At 37.1% G+C, this 21,976-nt stretch overlaps 1 protein-coding gene across 13 annotated transcripts in view; it reads left to right on the top strand.

The window, feature by feature from the left end:
• AKAP9 (A-kinase anchoring protein 9) overlaps window positions 1-21,976 on the top strand; it is a 145,801-nt gene that overhangs the window by 4,075 nt on the left and 119,750 nt on the right. For all 13 annotated transcript variants that reach the window (XR_010945522.1, XM_067746429.1, XM_067746425.1 and 10 more), the window contains exon 2: window positions 18,140-18,394. Coding sequence is in view for 12 of the 13 variants with exons in the window: in XM_067746429.1 (XP_067602530.1) it covers window positions 18,140-18,394 (255 nt within the window). In the remaining variant the exon portion in view is untranslated. The remainder of the gene's footprint in view (window positions 1-18,139; window positions 18,395-21,976) is intronic.

The raw sequence follows: 21,976 nt of genomic DNA, 5'->3' as shown, positions 1-21,976 counted from the left end.
GAAAGAATGGGCAGAACAGGTTTCTTGAAGTAAATATTGAAGAAAGGTTTTTAAGGCCATTCCAAGAAGTGGCAGGAACAGGGATAGAGAAGTGGTTGGGTAAAAAAGATCCTTAAGATCCAGTGCAAATGAAGCAACTGACAAAGGATTAATCTCCAAAATTTATAAGCAGCTCATGCAGCTCAATAACAAAAAAACAAACAATCCAATCCAAAAATGGGCAGAAGACCTAAATAGACATTTCTCCAAAGAAGATATACAGACTGCCAACAAACACATGAAAGAATGCTCAACATCATTAATCATTAGAGAAATGCAAATCAAAACTACAATGAGATATCATCTCATACCAGTCAGAATGGCCATCATCAAAAAATCTAGAAACAATAAATGCTGGAGAGGGTGTGGAGAAAAGGGAACACTCTTGCACTGCTGGTAGGAATGTGAATTGGTACAGCCACTATGGAGAACAGTATGGAGTTTCCTTAAAAAACTACAAATAGAAGTACCATATGACCCAGCAATCCCACTACTGGGCATATACCCTGAGAAAACCATAATTCAAAAAGAGTCATGTACCAAAATGTTCATTGCAGCTCTATTTACAATAGCCCGGAGACAGAAACAACCTAAGTGTCCATCATTGGATGAATGGATGAAGAAGATGTGGCACATATATACAATGGAATATTACTCAGCCATAAAAAGAAACGAAATTGAGTTATTTGTAGTGAGGTGGATAGACCTAGAGTCTGTCATACAGAGTGAAGTAAGTCGGAAAGAGAAGGACAAATACCATATGCTAACACATATATATGGAAGTTAAGAAAAAATAAATGTCATGAAGAACCTAGGAGTAAGACAGGAATAAAGACACAGATCTACTAGAGAATGGACTTGAGGATATGGGGAGGGGGAGGGTAAGCTGTGACAAAGCGAGAGAGTGGCATGGACATAAATACACTACCAAATGTAAGATAGCTAGTGGGAAGCAGCTGCATAGCACAGGGAGATCAGCTCGGTGCTTTGTGACCACCTAGAGGGGTGGGTTAGGGAGGGTGGGAGGGAGGGAGACGCAAGAGGGAAGAGATATGGGAACATATGTATATGTATAACTGATTCACTTTGTTCTAAAGCAGAAACTAACACACCATTGTAAAGCAATTATACTCCAATAAAGATGTTAAAAAAAAAAATAAGATCCAATTAAGAGAGGTTTGGCAAGGAGGTCTGTGGTGTCCTGTCAGTGAAACTGAAAGTCGAATGAGCACATGGAAAAGAGGAAGTGAAAAAGATAGGACATATCCAAGTGACTGGAATATGACAAGATTGGGGCAAAAATTATTTTCAAACAAAACACCTCTTATTTTTATATATAAAAAAGTTTGTCGTAAGAACTAAACTGTGACCGTAAAATGTTTATCTGTTATAGGCTACTGATTATTGAAATGTAAGTGAATTTCTTCTAATATGGAAGCTAAAAAAGGTTCTCATGGTAAATTGTTAAACATTAAATGGTAAGGAACATTATTTATATTCATTTCTCAATTCATTTCCATTGAAATTGGACATCTTATTGCCTTAGTTAGCATCTCTTTAAAAAGTTTAATTTGGAAAGCTTCAGAATTTTTTAAAGTTTCTTTATAAACTTATAAAGGTTGTTTTACATCTGGGGCATGGCATCTATTCTATGTGTATATGCTATTTGTCGTACAAGAACGGGCACTAGGTCTTTGGAGACATTTACTGGCTTATTTGTTCAACTAACAGTTTTGAACGCCTACAACTGCAGCTATGGACTTTTACTTGGCAAGCACTTATTTAAATTATCATGAAGTCTGTGCCTTATTGTCTGTGGGAATAATCCTGTCACAGTCCATGACTCTTAGCAGGTGTTTTGAAGAATAAATGCGGTGATGGTTGAGAGCTTTTTGAGTTCTTCTGGTGCTAGATATAAAGAATCTGTGATTTTTTAATTTTTACTTGAGGTGGAAGTCATATAAAAATGAACCATCTTAAAACAATTCAGAGGCATAACAGTTCAGCGTTGTACAACCACTTCTATCTAGTTCTGAAACATTTTTATCATCCCAGAGTAAAGCCCTGTATCCATTAAGAAGATACTCTTCATTCCCTACTTCCCCCAGCCTCTAGCAACCACCAATCTGCTTTCTGTTTCTATCGGTTTACCTATTCTACATATTTCATATAAATGTAATCATATACTGTTTGACCCTTAATGTCTGTTTTTTTTTTTCACTTAGTATAATGTTTTTAAGGTTCATCAGTGTTATAGTATGCATCAGTTCTCCATTTCCTTTTATGGCTGAATAATATTTTGTTGTATGTATATACCACATTTTGTTTATTTATTCATTGATGGGCATTTGAGTTGTTTCTACCTTATGGCTTTTGTGAATAGTGCTGCTTTGAAGATTCATATGTAGTATTTGAGTACCAGTTTTCATTTCCCTTGGGTCTATATCTAGGAGTAGAATTTCTGGATCATATGGTAATTCAATGTTTTTTGCGGAACCACCAAACTTTTTCCATAGTGCCTGTATCTATTCCCACCAGCAGTGTATGAGGGTTCTAATTTCTCATATCCTCACCAACACTTATTGTTTTCCATTTTTTTAAGTATATTTGTTTTATTTTTGGCCGTGTTGTGTCTTCGTTGCTGCGCGCGGGCTTTCTCTAGTTGGAGCAAGCGGGGGCTACTCTTCATTGCGGTGCGGGGGCTACTCTTCATTGCGGTGCATGGGCATCTCATTGCGGTGGCTTCTTGTTGCAGAGCACAGGCTCTAGTTGCGTGGGCTTCAGTAGTTGTGGCATGTGGGCTCAGTAGTTGAGGCTCGCGAGCTCTAGAGTGCAGGCTCAGTAGTGGTGGCGCACAGGCTTAGTTGCTCCGTGACATGTGGGATCTTCCCGGACCCAGGCTCCAACCCGTGTCCTCTGCATTGACAGGCAGATTCTTAACCACTGTGCCAGCAGTGAAGCTCCTCTATTTTTTTAAAATTATAGCTATTCTAGTGGGTGGGAAGTGGTATCTCATTTTGCTTTTGCGCTTTAATTTCCTAATGACTAAGGATGTTGAACATCTTTACATGTGCTTATTGGCCGTTGGTCTGTCTTTGGAGAAATGTCTATTCAAGTCCTTTGCCCATTTTTTAATTCTGTTGTTACCAACTTCTTTTACATAATATTACTGATTATTACTTATTATATTTATCTTACATATATATTTATATACTGAGAGGGAGAGAGAGGGAGAAACATGCAGTCAGACAGGTGATGGAGAGAGGTAGAGAGAGATACACGTCTCCATAGGATCATCTTCCATCTTTTTTTTAGGCCTTCTGGGCTATGCCAAAATTTAAACTGTTCCTTCCTTTGCATAAGTTCCTGGTAGTTTGATTAGAGCATAATGCTAAAGTTTGAATTCTGTGTGGGCCAGTGAGTCATTTCATTCCATAGCCAGTTGTTTTACAAGTGCATGCAGCTGATTCCAGAGGCACCTATTGGGTTTTTTGCTTGACCATTACCAATCCATTTTCACTATGGGAAAAAAACCCTAATCTTCTTTAGTAACAAAAAGACCTGCCATTTTCATATGTGAACACAATAGATCTGTACAGATATTTTACTGGTGTAACATACTTTTCTTGTCATGTTGACTCCCCTTTTACTTCTAGAGTTTTTGTGGTCATGGTCACCAAAATATAACTTAGGATACTTAATGCTCATCTAGGTACACTGCATAAAGCTGTGGTCGATTTGCATGTGGATTTAATGCTGTTAAAAACAGAATTGTTCCAGAAGTGGTTTTGCCTAAGTTATTTATTTAAATCTATAGATTCTTTTGTACCATGAAAAATTCCTTCATTCTCTTTGTTTCATGAACAGTGTGGTGTTTGTTTTCAGTTGCCATCAGGGTTATGATTCTTACTGTGGTTTGCTGTTCACTGAGATTCTTATGTGGTCTAAAAGTTTCTCTGTAAGTCTAACTTTTTTTTCCTTTTAAGAAATCATTTCTTAAAGCCCCCAAATTTACTTCTTTTCTTGTAAGAGGTCATTTCTCAAAGCCCCCCAAATTATTAATTTTCACTAGTAAGAACTATACTAAACTATTCAAAATCCTAATCTATAAAGATTTGAATTTATAAATTGTATTAATTGAATAGGTTCTCTGGTTACAGAGCTATGAAAAACTAACAGGGTGTAAAGTCTAGAATCTCTTTCCTTCTTTTTCTTGATACTGAACACACAAAATTAGTAAACAAAATTCCTTGTTTGCTAGGGCTCATTCATTGTGGACTCTGATTAGACTGTATTTATTCCTCAAGGGTCTCACTTTTTCAAGTTGATACTGCCTTATTGTTTCCCCAGGGAAGATAGGAACAGGGACCAGTTATAACTAAAAATGTTCTTCAGATTTATGAAAAAGCAAGTTTAATGTATGAAAGTGTGTAAGAGGATGCAGGGGAAAGAGATGCAGGGATTTGCGATGGGCATGGGGCAGTGATCTGAGTTAATTACTACACCACTTATGGTCTGTTGACTGTGTATGTATAAGTTGATTTCTAAAGTCAAATAAATAAGTAGATGCTGTAAAGGGCAAAGTATTAGAAAATGTGTAAAACCTGCATTAGCAAATATTTGCTGGGAGTTTATATATGAAATAATAGGTTTTGGCTGAAAGTTATAGAAACTTTTCAAAGATAACTTAAAATATTGGGACTATTTTAATGTACAACCATCTACATTTGCCAAACTGATATTTAATTTTTAATTTGTATAAATTCCTCTTCTAATGAAAATATATGTCTGAGCATTTCTACTCCCTTTAACAAGAGAACTCTCACTTTTCCATTTTAACCAATAGCAATTTTTAGTAAAGTTTGAGAAAAAGACAAGATAGTAATTTGGGATTTTTTTTTTAGGTGAGAAGAATATATATATATTTTTTAATTAAAAGGGTGAAATGCAGTATAAGTAATTTTAATAGGCATTGGTGTTTTAGTCTTATGACAGGAGTCTATATAGTCTTTTTTTCCCTCTGTGATTTGGATTTAAAATTTTTAATGTTTGGGACTTCCCCAGTGGCGCAGTGGTTAAGAATCTGCCTGCCAATGCAGGGGACACGGGTTCGATCCCTGGTCCGGGAAGATCCCACGTGCCACAGAGCAACTAAGCCTGTGTACCACAACTACTGAGCCTGTGCTCTAGAGCCCGTGAGCCACAACTACTGAGCCCGTGTGCCATAACTACTGAAGCCTGTGTGCCCTAGAGCCCACGCACCACAACTACTGAGCCCACATGCTACAACTACTGAAACTCGCATGCTCCAGGGCCCACGTGCTGCACCTACTGAGCCAGCGTGCTGCAGGTACTGAAGCCTGCACGCCTAGAGCCCATGCTCCGCAACAAGAGAAGCCACTGCAGTGAGAAGCCCGGGCACCGCAAGGAAGAGTAGCTCCGGCTCACCACAACTAAAGAAAGCCCACGCGCAGCAAAGAAGACCCAATGCAGCCAAAAATAAATAAATAAATAAAATTTTAATGTTCTTGTTTTCTGTCTTATGTGCCATCGTATTTTTGAGGCTCAGTAGTTTATACCTATTGAGAAAGCATCTCAGTTGAAAACTAAAACCCTTTGAATTATTCTGCAATTATCTTCCTGTATCCTGTGTACTCATAACCCAATCCCATTAATTGTTTTTTATTCAAAATTTGTCTTCTACTTAGCCTTTTTCTTCCCATTCTAACACCACAACCCAATAGGCCCACATTATCTCACCTTCTATTTGGTTTCCGGGAGTTACTCTCCTTTACCTTTCAGAGCCAACCAATCACCACATTCTGCTGATTTTACCTTCTAAATATTTCTTGATTTATCCCCACTTCTGTTTCTACCTCATTGTCTTTCACTTGGACCGTGGGAAGGTTGACAGTGGAAGATAGAAGAGTATGAATTTGTGATGATAGTAGCTACCGATTTTTGAGCACTTTCTAATGCTAGGCATTATGCTAAGCGTTTTACATTCATTTTCTTATTTAATCCTTATAACTATTCTAACAGCTGTGGATACTGTTTCTATCCCTATTTCATAGGTGGGAAAACTAGAGAGGTTAAGTAATTTGCACAAAGTCATGGTGGCAGAACAAGGATTCAAACCCACTCTGACCCAAGAGATTGTGTTCTTAACTTCAGCCCTGCACTGGCTAAACAGTGATCCTTGATCACTGTTTAGGAGGTAAGATTGAGAGGCCTTGATAATTGTTGTAAAGGGTAAGAGAGATGCTATGATCTGAATGTTCATTTCCCCCTAGAAATCATACGTAGCGATCGTACCACCCAAGGTGATTGTATTAGGAGGTGGCACCTTTGGGAAATGACTAAGTCATGAGAGCAGAGCCCTCATAAATGGGATTACTGCTCTTACAAAAGAGAGATTCCTTGCCCCCTTCACCATGTGAGGCTATAGCAAAATGATGGCCATCTGTGAACTAGAAAGTGGGCTCTCACCAGGCACCAGATCTGCTGGTTCCCTGATCTTGGACTTACAGCCTCCAGAACTGTGAGAAATAGATTTCTGATGTTTATATGCCACCCAGTCTATGATATTTTGTTATAGCAGCCCAAACAGACTAAGATAAGAGAAGACTCTAGTTTTCTGACTTGAGCAACTTAAGGTATGTAGGTGCTGGTCTCTGAGATAGGGGAACATGGACAAATTTGGGGGAAAAGAGGATTTGAGTGAAATGGGTCTCTGAGATAGGAAATGTGGGCATTTTTGGAGGGTAACAAATATTTTAGTAAGATGAAGATGACTTTTGTTTTGGATACATTGAGTCAGAGGATATCCTAGAAGAGTGGCCCAGTGTAAAACTGAATATGAGTCTGTTCCTTTAGAAGGCCATGCTAGAGAAATATTTGGTTTAAAGATACTGGCTGACACTCTGGGAGTGGGGAGTTCACTCAAGATGACGACTAAATGGGATACTGAGAGTTGAATTCTGTGGAAACACCCATGTTTAAAAAACAGGTGGAGAAGTATCTGCAAAGAATATTGGATAAAACTATTTACAAAGTAGGAGATGATGATGTCTGTGAGACTAAGGGAAGAGTTTCAAGTAAGGAGTGGCCACTTGTCAAAAATGAGAAATCAAGTATGATGGAGACTTGAAAAGTGACCTTGAGCTTTAGCAACAGTTGGTGAGAAAGGGAAGCAAAGAATTCAGATTACTGTGGGATGGAGAATGAATGTGAATCAGGAAAGGGTGGTGAATGCTACCTACTTTTTCAAAGATTTTTTTGTGAAAAGCAGTATAATAGTAGTGGTTATGAGCTTGGACTAGACGAGACAGTCTGGGATCAAATTCTGGCTCTGCAGTTTATTAGCTTTGTGACTTTAGGCAAGTTGCTTAAACTTCTCAGTACTTCTGTTTCCCATCTGGAAAATGAGAAAAATAATAGTACCTGCCTTGGGGTTGTTGTGAGGATTCAGCTAATACATATAAAGCTCTTAGAAGATTGTCAGATTAAAAAACTTTTCAAGAAGTATTAGCCATCATCATCATTATTCTCATGCTGGAAAACTAGATTGGGGAAATAGGCTGGGATCAGATAATGAGGAGCCATATGTGTTAGTTGAGACAGTATGGATTTTATCCGAAAAGTAGCCAAAAACTGTCAAAGAATGTATATTTGACATGTTTAACCTTTGAAAAGGGTTACTGTTTTCCAAAAAAGATATCCCATATTCAGGTAGGTATGCTGCCACCAGGTGGCAGGTATATGTTATTGCTATACAGATGAAGCAGTGAAAACATGAGTTGTTTTTTTTTTAATATAAAATATTGAGTGATTCAAATAGCTAAATGGAAGCACCCTACTTCTAGCAGGGCACTTTGTTCCCAAAAAACTGATTAGTTAAGTGAAGGAGAGAAAAAGAGCGTTATAGTAAAGATAGAGAGATTTCAAAGGAAGCTAAGAGAAGTATAGTTGGGCCTCATGGGAAACAGAACAGGCATTTGGAACCAATGCCATTCTCTCTATCACCCCTTATTTCACTTTCACAATATCTGATGCTCCTCTCTTTGCAGATCAGCTTCTTTTGCTTGTACATCAGTTTGCACATGACCAAAAATTAAGGATGAATCCCCAAATTTGTTCTATTCAATGGAATTGTTTCCCACTGTAGACGCTTAAAAAAAAAAAGAAGGGGGAGAGAAAAATTATTTAAATAGTGCAAGCAAATCAATTCATAGAGTAAGCATCTAGCTTAGTGGTTCCCAAACTTTGCTGCACATTAGAAGCCTCTGGAAAGCTTTAAACAATTTCAAAGCCTAAGTCACACTCCAACCCCAAATCAGAAAGTCTGAGGTGTGATCCAGGACTCACTTTTTTTTTTTTTTTTTTGTGGTACGCGGGCCTCTCACTGTTGTGGCCTCTCCCGTTGCGGAGCACAGGCTCCGGATGCTCAGGCTCAGCGGCCATGGCTCACGGGCCCAGCCACTCCGCGGCATGTGGGACCTTCCCGGACCGGGGCACGAACCCATGTCCCCTGCATCAGCGGGCGGACTCTCAACCACTGCGCCACCAGGGAAGTCCATGACTCACTACATTTCAAAGATCCTCAATGTGCAGTAAAGTTTGGGACCCACTGACATAGCTAATTTGTGTGATTCTGCAAAACTAGGTGATTATACATCATGAACTCTTATATGCCAGCTACTTTACTTGGTGTGCAACTAAAGAAGTAAGGATGATTTCGTCAGAAGGAAAACTGGCTGTGCTGAATACACAAAAAGTATTTTAGTCTGCAACATGACTAGTAGGTTGATAACATAAATGTACTTTATGGGTGAGTTTAGGGATATTTATATGATTATTGCATCATGCACTGATTTTCAAATCCTTCAATAAGATTCATCTCCCCTCTGTTACTTTCTGGATATCTTTTCTAACTCTTTGTTCCCTAATTCCAAGAGAAGAATCTAATCAACTGCCTCTTTTCTCATCAGACTAGACTGAGAGGAGCAGCTGGGGTGTCCTGTATGGTAGGAGCTATGAGCACTGGCCAGTTTCCTCAGCAGGAAGTTCTAAATACATACTTTAAAAATACTTAAATATGTTTCACCTGCAAAAGAATACATATAAATTATATAGATAAGAAAAATGATTTTTAAAAAATGACCTCTATGCCTGTCACCCAGTTTAAGAAATATACACATTCAAATACATTTGAAACCTTTCCCAATCTAATCCCACCCCCTCTCTACCTAAGGTAACTACAATTCTGAATTTTCTTTATCAGTGCCTTGCTTTTCTGTACCACATATGTTTACATAATATATTAGTTTTGCTGTTTTTGAACTTAATGGTATCATATTATAAGCAGTATTTAATGATTTTCTTTTTGTTCAGTATTATGTAAAGATGTTCACACCTGCATACAATTCCATTATAGGAATTTACCTCATTTAGCATTCTCATATAAATGAGCATTTGGGTTGTTTCCAGTTTTTCTGTTACAAACACTGGTGCTGTGTTAACTTTTGCCCATTTTCCGATGCATAGGCCCAAGGCCTAGCGGTGTGCAGAGATCATAATCCCATGGTCCCTCAGTCCTCGGGGAGTAGTGAGTGTGTTGTGTTGTGGAATGAGATAGGAAGAGGAAGCAAAACCAAAGCCAACTGATATTTATGTCTTTATTATACACCCAGTTTCATCACAAATGATCTCTGACAGATCATTGGAGCTGTTGATGGGCACTGGATATCTGACAGGATGGGCCATTGAAGTGACCAGATATAGCAGTTCTTTTATTTTTTAAGTCGATATTTCCTGCAAAAAAAAATGCATATAAGAGAGAATAATATTCTATTATCTGTGGCTTATAAGTGAACAAACCTCAGATAATAAGCTGGCATGTATTTTTGCTGCTGAGGGTGATAGCATCTGTTACAGATATACCTTGTTTTAGGATTCTCCTTTACATGAACTGCTATTTATTTGTTTATTTTTGATGAGATTAAGCTTTATACTATGCAGAAACTAGATAAGGTTGGGGCAAAGTGCCATTGTTCTCACCGTTCAGTGTTAGCAGTAAATGAGGTGACAGTGAAATGAAACAGAAGTTGGTGGCATCTGAACAGTGAGGTGTAATAATCTGTCACTGTTAGCAGTTATGCTTATGGGATGTCTGGAGAGGGTGTCTGGAGAGGCTGATGAAAGAGGCCAGGCCCCAAGACAGCATAATTCCTGGGACTTCTGCCTTATTTCTGTCTTTTGGGATGAGATTTTTGGTAGATGTGTAGTTGTATTATATCCTTTTAAAAATAGTGATATTAACATATGGGCCCATAGTTTTATTAGTGAATATTCTTTACAGATCTTTGGGGGAGGGAGGGAGGCAGTGAAAATCTCTCAGAAAAGAAAACAATTACCCATACTCTCATAACCTACAAGTAATCACTATTAACAGTTTGTTCATTCTTTGTTTCTATGTATATTTTTAAACTTAGCTTGAATCATACTCTGCATGCAGTTTTGGTCTCTTTTCTCCCCCAGCTTTATGTTGAGAGCATTTTCCCACATTAAATTTTTTTTGAAAACATTATCTTTGACAGGTACATAATATTACATAGTATGGTTGTATAGTAATGTAACCATGGACCTGATTTATCATTTTAGGTTTTTTTTTAGAAACTATACAGGTATTCTGAAGTTCTGAGGAATAAGCCTAAAACTATTGCTTATGGTTCCTGTTTTCTGTAAAAAAAAAAAAAAATTATCTTTTTTTTCACTCAGCAAATTTTTATTGAGAACCTATATGCAGGCACTATTCGAGACTTGAGTATTAAATAGGCTTTGATTTTGATTAAAAATCCCTGCCCTCCTGGAGCATCTCTTCTAGTTATTTGTTCTACAATAATAATTTGACTTCATATACTTCTTATAGTAATATGAGCCTAAAACAGTATTTTGATAATTTTATATACGTAGAACTGATTTGTTCTAAACACTATACTATAATCATTCCACTTTGTATTCTGTATGTTTTTTCATTTGGTATCATTTCATAATTGATACTATTTATTGAACTGTTTTTTCAAGCAACAGTTAAAAAGGAACTTTTATAATGTAGAATTCTAGTTTTTCTTCTACATAATTAAGTGAGAGTATGGGGAAGAAAAAGGGAAAGAAACAGTTGAAAAAAACTTTTCCAATTTAAGCATTAAAAGCTGGAAGAAATTTTATTTATTGATTGACATATAGTTGATCTACAATATTATATTATTTTCAAGTGTACAACATAGAGATTTATTATTTTTATAGGTTATACTCCATTTAAAGTTATTATAAAATATAGGCTATATTCCCTGTGCTGTACAATATATCCTTGTACCTTACTTATAATATTTTATACATAGTAGTTTGTACCTCTTAATCCCCTACCACTATATCTTGCCTCTTGCCCCACTGGTAACCACTAGTGTGTTCTCTATATCTGAGTCTGTTTCTGTTTTGTTATATTCATTTGTTTGTTCTGTTTTTTAGACTCCACATATAAGAGAAAACATACAGTATTTGTCTTTCTCTGTCTGACTTATTTCAGTAAGCATAAAACCTTCTGGTCCATCCATGTTGATACAAATGGCAGAAGTTCGTTCTTTTTTATGTCTGAGTAATATTCCATTGTATGTATACCACATTTTCTTTATTCATTCATCTGTTGATGGACGCTTAGGTTGCTTCCATATGTTGGCTATTGTAAATAATGCTACTGTGAACATTGGGGTGCATGTATCTTTTTGAATTACTGTTTTTGTTTTCTTCAGATACATCACCTAAGAGTGGACTTGCTGGATCATATGGTAAAACTGAAAGAAGTTTTAAGAGATCCTTCTAATCCTCCTCTTCATTGTACAGTTGAAAAAACTGAGTTCTCTTGAGGTTAAGTGGCTTGTCCAGTGTCACATAGCTAGTTTATTAGAGTCTCTGTAAACACAACAGTCCAGTACTCTAATATATGTAATCCATATTCTTTTTGAAACATTATTTTCACTCAAAAAATATTTGGACTTACTATGTGCCAGACAATGAAATGTGTTAAAATTTGCAAAATTAAGGTAACTTTTTCAGTTCCAGAATCCGTTTTCTTCTTAGACGTGAAAGTGTTCCAAAACTTTGAGAAAAATTCTGCATTGAATGAGGTTTTAGGATATAAATAAGACTGCTGTCTCCATAAGGTAAAGTCCTGTGGTCTTTTCCATATCTGATTTCATCGGGTCTATTTGGCACTGTTATTTTCCAACAGTTTGTATTTTGTCATATCGTTGGAAAATATTCTTCAGAGCATCTTTAAAGTGTTGCTTTTGTCTTCTTTGTTTTCAGTTGCCCTACTTCAGCTCTACATACAAATTGTGTTTGGGTCAACTGTGTTACTCTTCTGTGTTTTGATAGTTAGGTCCCTGAAGTTTTGTTGTAATAGCTTGTACAGCATTGTTCAACATTCATTAGGGAATATCACAAAGGTAAAGACTGCACGGACAGGTACAAATAGTTACATAATTAGAATTAATTAGGATTTCTTAAATTTTCTACAGTAAAAACATAGCTACTTACAGCTGCTTTTGAAGACTAGAGAAAGTAGATAACATTTTTTAAATATTTTATAATTTCTTGGTGTATGTGTGTGTTGTGTGTGTGTTTTTTCCCTAGTGTTGTCAAAAAAGTATTTGTTTTGGTGATTTCATTTGTTCATGCCTTTAAACTTCCTGTTCTAGATTTAATGTTAGTGGTTTTAAGTTTAATGACAAATGAAGGAAAAGAGCTCAGAATGCATGGAATGCAAATTGGTGTAATGGAAAGAATACTGGCTTTGGAGTCAGATGTTCCTGTTCTATTTTGCTACTTTTGGGCAAGTAACTCATATTTGTCTTCAAATCTCAGCTTCCACATTCTTTTCTCAATATTTCATGACTTCTCCCTTACATTCCCATTCAAATTAAGTCTTTCTGTTTTAGACTTTCTTTAGTACCTATACTTTTTCTTCAAAGCACTTTTTGTCTCTTGAAATGATATATTTCTGTATTTGTCCATATTTGTTTAATTTTTTTCTTCCTACCTGGATTACAATTCAGAGGAGTAGGGTTTGTATCTGTTTCATTACTACCTACCCTGCACAGGGCAAACACATGATAATTTATTCCATAAACACAATAAATATTTTTTAAATAAATGAACTACTCACTACTGTCTGTCATATGCCAAGTTATTTCCTTCACAGCTGTAAAACTCTGCAACCACACCTCTTACAGAAAGCCTTTTTTGAGAAAATCAGGACAAGAGAAGTTCTCGTACTACCTCCTTAAAGATAACATAGGACTGTTGAGTTTACAAAATTGTACACTAACTTTTACCTTGTTTCTCACAACTCAATGAAATAATCGGCTGGCCTAGACTAAAAGATCCTACTGTTAAGACAGTGTATTTCGACTCATGTCTAGCTTTGTGCCTGGCACATAAACACCTGATGAACTCTCAAGAAACAAAACAGATTCCAGTTAGTACTTTTATTGAAGTGACATTATAAAAACTTGGCATTTTTTTTACAGCATTAAAAAAATTCCTTGTTTTATTGAGAATGATCATTTATAAATAAATATTGAGTTTATGAAATAAATTATTAGTCATTTTTATTTAATTATTCGTGTTCTGGTCCGGGTAAGACATTTGCTTGAGATCTGAATTAGTTTTGAAAGACAAGTGTATATGGACATGATATCTTTCCAGTAAATCTTGCAGCTATTTCCGTGCCTGCATATGTTAACATTTTTATAATTGGCTTCCAAATGACAAACACAGATGTCTGTAGTCTGAATTTCCAGCATGTTTTAGAATAAATGTTTTTCCAGTAATTTAAAGTGCCCCATTGCAGTATCAGATGATTAGCTAATTGAATAGAGTTTCTGGTTTTTGCTTATCTGCCAACTTGCCATTTTTCAGATTTAAAATAAAAATAGATAGCTATTTATGATGTGATTTATGATGTGCTCTTGTTCCTTTTCTCATGTTTTTACAAAACAGAACTCTTCCTAAAAAGCTATTATTTTAGTTTTTCTGAGAATTTCATTTTGTCATTTGTTTAGTTTTTCTGTTTATTTGTTTTGCCTAGTGGGGTAGAGAGATTATGGTGAGAGGGAATATTTTATGTTTTAATTCATTTAATTGCCACTTTGAATTCTGAGACCATGGAACTTTTTTAGATAGTGGAATTAGATATGTCAGTTTATCATCTTAGTTCTTAGGTTCTGTGGAACAGTGCTTAAAATTATTGCTTAATGTTAACTTTTCTATAAAAGGTATGTTATCTTTTTTTCACTCATCATGTATTTATTGAGTACTGTTCTAGATTTTGAATATATAGCAGTGAACAAAAGTTCTTACATTCATGGAGTTTACCTTCTGGTTAATTGTTCTGGAAAAAATAATATGACTTCATGTAATCAATAACATAGGCCTGAAACAATGTCTTGGTAATTTTATGTCCTTAGAAGTGATTAGTTCTACATACTGTAATAGAACTTTTTTTTTTTTTTTTTTTTTAATAGCTGCGTTGGGTCTTTGCTGCGCGCGGGCTTTCTCTAGTTGCAGCGAGCAGGGGCTACTCTTCACTGTGGTGTGTGGGCTTCTCATTGCAGTGCCTTCTCTTGTTGCAGAGCACAGGCTCTAGGCCTGCGGGCTTCAGTAGTTGTGGCACACAGGCTTCATAGTTGTGGCTCGTGGGCTCTAGAGCGCAGGCTTAGTAGTTGTGGCTCATGGGCTTAGTTGCTTTGCGGCATGTGGGATCTTCCTGGACCGGGGCTTGAACACTTGTCCCCTGCATTGTCAGGCGATTTCTTAACCACTGCGCCACCAAGGAAGCCCCTATTCTCCTTTTTTTTTTTTTTTTTTTTTTGCGGTATGCGGGCCTCTCACTGTTGGGGCCTCTCCCGTTATGGAGCACAAGCTCCAGACACGCAGGCTCAGCGGCCACGGCTCACGGGCCCAGCCGCTCCGCGGCATGTAGGATCCTCCAAAACCGGGGCACGAACCCGTGTACCCTGCATTGGCAGGCGGACTCTCAACCACTGCGCCACCAGGGAAGCCCCCCTATTCTACTTTTTATTCCATATCTATTATTAACCTTTTCATTGGGTTCATTTAATAATGGATACTGTTGTCTCAGGCAGCGGGTTTTTTGTTTGTTTGTTTGTTTGTTTTTTGCGGTACGCAGGCCTCTCACTGTTGTGGCCTCTCCCTTTGCGGAGCACAGGCTCCGGACGCGCAGGCTCAGTGGCCATGGCTCACGGGCCCAGCCGCTCCGCGGCATGTGGGATCTTCCCGGACCGGGGCACGAACCCGTGTCCCCTGCATCGGCAGGCGGACTCTCAACCACTGCGCCACCAGGGAAGCCCCTGTTTGTTTTTTTTTTAATCAGTCTTTTTATAGTACAGGATTTTAGTTTTCTCTTTTGTTATGTATTTGTAAGTATAAATAAATATTAAATATAAATTATATATCCTAACAGAGTTGGAATTTTAAACAAAATCTTCATCATTGCCCTGATATCCTCTGCTGTCTGAATATATTTTTAAATCTTAAGAATGTCATTAGCATTTTTTTGCTTTTGCATTCTTTCTGAGGGATCGTTTTAAAATGATGTCCCTAGACTTTTGATTCTATTTACAGATAATATATAATAGTTTTTCAGTTGGTTTATTTTTAAGAATGAATTTGCTCTCCAAAGTAGTTTAAATGCATTCCAGCAGCTTAATAATGTACAAATAGAGGCAACTGGTCTTGCATCTGTTCCTTAAGCAGACAGTAGAATAACTGACTAGTTGTTGATGAACTGGGGAAGAAATTTAAATGTGATATATTTTTATATTGCAAAGTCAGTGATTAGATATTTCTGACTTATTAATTAGACACATTTGTTAAGTAAACAATACAGATCTGTAAACTTTTCTTCATTTACAGCAGACAAAAGTATAACATGCTGTATGTTATTCTATAGATTCTAGTATTTGTCACATATTTTGATAGTTAATGATATCAACATCATCAAGATTGCTTTAATCCTTTATATCATAAGACATTTACTGGCCATCTTTGTAATTGGTCTAATTTATATATTAATATGTTCGTATATTTCCTCTGTTTCCTCTTTTTAAGGCACAAAGGGCTTACACCTGTTCTTACGCTTTTGTTTCTCTCAGAATGACTGAGTTCAAATAAAATTTAGGAATTGGTAGTTAATAGTTGCTTCATATAAAATTTGGAAAATTTATGCACCAAAAAGGAAATTTCAAGTGAGCATAAGGAAAAATACCTGTAATCCCAAATCCAGAGACAGACCAAAGTTGTTATGGTTATATTCTTCCAGAATTTAATCCATGCCTCTGTGTATAATGTTATTAAAATTTTAAATAGGTATAATTGTTGAAGGCTGTGAGCCTGAGGCCTGCCTTATCTTTGTTAAAAGAGATGCACTTAATTTTCCTTTTACTAAAAAAGGTTATATTGCAGGGGGCTTCCCTGGTGGTGCAGTGGTTGAGAGTCCGCCTGCCGATGCAGGGGACACGGGTTCGTACCCCGGTCCAGGAAGATCCCACATGCCGCGGAGCGGCTGAGCCCGTGAGCCATGGCCGCTGAGCCTGCGCGTCCGGAGCCTGTGCTCCGCAGCGGGAGAGGCCACAACAGTGAGAGGCCCGTGTACCGCAAAAAAAAAAAAAAAAAAAAAAAAGGTTATATTGCAATATTATACCTAATGTTGTGTATAAACATTTACTATTAATAATGGTTTACATTAATATTTTTAATATTAATAATGGTTTGCATTAGTATTATTTTAATTGAATTAATCTAGTGTTGCTCAAAATATGTTATCCATATCTTCTGATACAGGTAGTGATGAGATATTTTAGGTGATATCCTGATCTAATATTAAATAAGAGTGGATAGTATTGTTAAAAAAAAAAAAAAAAGTTACTACTTTTCCAGGTTTCTTTAACCAGGTTCCTTATAAGCCAAAAGTCTGATACTTACAGATCCTTAGCACCCCTCTAACACTTGCCTGTTTCTCTTAGAACCATCAGCAATATATCTAGCTAAAATTTTAATAATACAGTTTTATTTTTCATTGTATTCATTTTTGTTTTTGTTTTTAAAAAAATGACAAGTGATACTTTTAATTTATGCCAAGAATAGAAAGTATCCTTTTTTTTTTTTTTTTTTTTTGCGGTATGTGGGCCTCTCACTGTTGTGGCCTCTCCCGTTGTGGAGCACAGGCTCCGGACGTGCAGGCTCAGCGGCCATGGCTCACGGGCCCAGCCGCTCCACGGCATGTGGGATCTTCCCGGACCGGGGCACGAGCCCGCGTCCCCTGCATCGGCAGGCGGACTCTCAACCACTGCGCCGCCAGGGAAGCCCGACAGTATCCTTTTAAAATAAATTTAAATAAGAAAAGTACACTAGTTAAAACATATTAAGTAACTGGTAAGTTTAGGTGACACTAGGATATGGCAAAAATCCTGATGATGGTATGCAAATGATTAAGGGCGAGGAGGCTCTACTGTTTGATACTGAAAATATTTATAATTTTTCCCATTATAAACAAGTCTGCAATGATCATTTGTATAGCTAAAGCTTTTTGCATGAAATAATTACATTTACTAATATACATAAGTGGAAGTTGCAGAAATTCCACAAAGCAAATGCATTTAGAACTCCTATGTTTTCATATAATCTCATATCCAGAGATTATACTCCTACCAAACAGTGAATAAGAATGCCTGTTTTTTATTCTACCCAACTCTGGGGTAGAATAGACATGATATTTTCTTTAGACATGATATTTTTAGTTCTTCTCAACATTTGAACAGCATTCATTCAGAAATACCTAGTTTCTTTGCAATTTAGTAGTCATTTTTGTGTTAAACACAGTAACCATGGTCCATTATTTTGTCATCATTTTAGTGATGGGTTGATCTTTTAAAGAAAGTGACTCCAAATCTACTTTTTTCTTAGTACTTATAAAGAAAAATTATCTTTGACAATAACGATGATTTTTTTTTTTCTGTAGCTTGCCCAGTTTCGACAAAGGAAAGCTCAATCTGATGGGCAGAATCCTAAGAAGCAGAAGAAAAAGAGGAAAACTTCAAGTAGTAAACATGACATGTCAGCATACCATGCTGTGAATATTGAGCAGTCACAGAGTGATGAGATGTGCACAAATAGTTCTCAGAGATTAGGCTCAGCTGTGACTCCTGAATCCACAATAATGAGAACTCTACACAGTGGAGAAATAGTTAAACATGACCAGGTCTTCTCTGTTGAAGTAAGTATTCATCCAGATTTTTAAATACTAGCATTCTAAGTGTAAAGTTGTTGTAATGACAACACTCATTAGCACCCTATGCGATTTTTGTGAGCTTGATTTAACAAACACTTACTGAGCAGCTGTATTACACCAAAGATTGAGCACCAAGGATACAAAGATAAATATGACAGTCTCTATCCTTGAAAGTCACTCTGGTGGGGAAGGTGGATGTAAGATAGGCTGTGTACCTTGATTAGAGCCATGCTAGCAACAATGCACATGGTGCCCTAAAGTACCATGATTTGGGGGAATGCCCAAATCAGTCTTGTGTGTGTTATTTGGGAAAGTTTCCAGGAAGAGAACCAAGTCTTGAGGTGTAAGTTAGAGTTAGCTAGAGGCAAAGAAGTAGGGCAGACAACCTCCATGCTAAAGAATCAGCATTCTCAAAGACATGAAACAGTGTGATGTGATTTGGAAACCTTAAGTAGTTTAGTTTTAAATGGATCTCAAAGTGATCAGGATAGGATGGTGGTAATGGTGAACAGAGGGAGGCTGTACCTGGCCCATAGAAAGTTTTCCGCAATAATTGCTAATTTTCTTCCTCCCGTTAATGATGGAAATTTCAAGAATAAGGAGATGAGGGACAAGTTAAGAGTGGATTGGGTGGTGGTGGGATGGTGGAGCTACCAAGACCAGGAGTAGAGAACAATGGGATGCTTAGGAGGAAGAGTGTTGTACAAGGCAAAAAATTATCATTTGGATTGTGCCCTGGCATATTTAGGTGGAAATAGGATTTAGATATATAGGGATTTGAGCTTTAGTCAAGAGTCAGAAATGTCATAGAGATTTGCTATTCATCATAAAAGTGGATCTGAGTTTTTCCTTCTTAGAGTTTTTTGAACATTTTGGATACACAGATTAATGTTTTTCATCAACTTTGGGAAGTTTTCAGCCATCATATCTTTGAATATTCTTTCTGACCCTTTCCTCTCCTTCTGAGTCTCCCTTATTCATATGTTAAATTAGTATGTTTGTTGCACAGGTCTTTGATGATCTGTTCATTTTTTTAAAATTCTTTTTTCTTTTTCTCAGACTGGATAATTTCAGTTGAACTATATTGAAGTTTGCTCTGATTCTTCTTCCTCCTCAGATCTCCTGTTTAGCCCCTCTAGTAAATTTTACATTTCAGTTACTTTACTTTTAACTCCAGAATTTCTCTTTGGTTCTTTTATAAATTCTTTCTTTTTTTATATTCCCTATTTGGCGAGGCATTGTTCTTATAATTTTCTTTAGTTTTTTAGACATTATTTCGTTCATTTATTTGACTTTTTAAAAAATAGCTAATTTAAAATCTTTGTCTATTAAGTCCAATATCTATGTTTCCTCAGGGACAGTTTCTACTGACTACTGTTTTTCTTGTGTATGGGCCATACTTTCCTTTTTCTTTGTGTATTTGTAATTTTTAAAAAATTTATTTTTGGCTGCATTGGTCTTCTTTGCTGCAAGTGGGCTTTCTCTAGTTGCAAAGAACAGGGGCTACTCTTCATTGCGGTGTGCAGGCTTCTCATCGCGGTGGCTTCTTTTGTTGCATAGCACATACTCTAGGCACGCGGGCTTCAGTAGTTGTGGCGCGTGGGGTCTAGAGTGCAGGCTCAGTAGTTGTGGCACACGGGCTTAGTTGCTCCACGGCATTTGGGATCTTCCCGGACCAGGGCTTGAACCCGTGTCCCCTGCATTGGCAGGTGGATTCTTAACCACTGTGCCACCAGGGAAGCCCTGTATTTGTAATTTTTTGTTGAAATCTAGATCTTTTGTATAATACAATATAGTAACCATGGTGCTTGATTTGATTTGAAGATGTTTTTATTTTCATTTTCTGCCTAACAAATCAATACTTGGGCTTTCACTGGAATTTTAGCATTTCAAGTGCAGAGTGTCTTGTTCACCATTTTATCCTCAGTAGCACAGTTCTTGGTACACGATATGCATTTAATCAGTAGCCATTTAAAAGAATAAATAAGTGAGCGAACCATAAGGACTTGCATCATGCAAGTGGGTTTTTTTTGGCTTTTTTTTTTGGCCGCGCTGGGTCTTCATTGCTGCACACAGGCTTTCTCTAGTTGTGGCGAGTAGGGGCTACTCTTTGTTGCAGTGCACGGGCTTCTCATTGCGGTGGTTTCTCTTGTTGCTGAGCACAGGCTCTAGGCGCACGGGCTTCAGTAGTTGCAGCATGCAGGCTCAGTAGTTGCAGCATGCAGGCTCAGTAATTGTGGCACGTGCGCCCCAGAGTGTGCAGACTTCAGTGGTTGCAGCGTGTTGGCTCAGTAGGTGCGACACACAGGCTCTAGAGCACACCGGTTTCAGTAGTTGCAGTGTGCAAGCTCAGTAGTTGCAGCACATTGGCTCAGTTGCCCATGGCATGTGGTATCTTCCCAGACCAGAGATCGAACCGATGTCCCCTGCATTGGCAGGTGGATTCTTAACCACTGGACCACCTGGGAAGTCCCATGAAAGTGTTTTAGATTTAAAAGAGGGCCACATAAGTTAGGAACCACTGCTACAGGATTTTAGAATAGGAGTAAGCTTATTTCTGTTCTGGCATCATAACTACATCAGAGAGGAGGTTGACTTGGAACTTGATCTTGAGTGCTGAATAAAATTCCCGTAAGTATAGATGAGAAAGGAGACAGTGATGCTTCCTGTTTGGTTTTTTTTTCGGTTTTTGCTTTTTTTGTTTGTTTGGTTGGGATTTTTTTGTTTTTTGTTTCTGTTAAGTTTTGGGGGCTCATTGGACAGGTACTTTATTATCTTTCTCCATTTTGGAGGAATACTTCTCAGACTTCCATGTATATACAGATCACATGTGGGATCTTTTTTAAAATGTAGATTCTGATTCAGCAGGTCTGGGTGGGGCCCATGAATCAGCTTTTTAAAAAATTTTTAATGTTTTTAAATTGAAATATAGTCAATTTACAATGTTGTGTTAATTTCTGGTGTACAGCAAAGTGATTCAGTTATAAGTATATATACATATACTTTTGTATATATATGCATCCATATATATGTATATGTACTTATTCAGATTCTTTTCCATTATTACAAGGGTTTATTACGAGATATAGAATATAGTTCCATGTGCTATACAGTAGGATCTTGTTGTTTATCTATTTTATATATAGTAGATTGTATCTGCTAATCCCAAAGTTCTAATTTATCACTCCCTGCCTTTCCTCTTTGGTAACCATAAGTTTGTTTTCTACGTCTGTGAGTTTGTTTCTGTTTTGTAAATAAGTTCATTTGTGTCATTTTTTTTAGATTCCACATGTAAGTTATATCATATGATGTTTGTCTTTCTCTGTTTGACTTACTTCACTTACTATGATAATCTCTAAGTCCATGCATGTTGCTGCAAATGGCATTATTTCTTTATTTTATGGCTGAGTAATACTCCATTTTATATATATATATCACATCTTCTTTATCCATTCATCTGTCGATGGACACTTAGGTTGTTTCTGTGTCTTAGCTATTGTAAATAGTACTGCTTTGAACATTGGGGTGCACGTATCCTTTCCAATTAGAGTTTTCTCCAGATACATG

Source organism: Pseudorca crassidens, chromosome 8 (assembly GCF_039906515.1).
Source record: "Pseudorca crassidens isolate mPseCra1 chromosome 8, mPseCra1.hap1, whole genome shotgun sequence".
In the NCBI taxonomy this organism is placed as follows: Eukaryota; Metazoa; Chordata; class Mammalia; order Artiodactyla; family Delphinidae; genus Pseudorca; species Pseudorca crassidens.
Note: the sequence above shows the minus strand (reverse complement) of the source record. Positions and strands in the feature narration are given on the sequence as shown.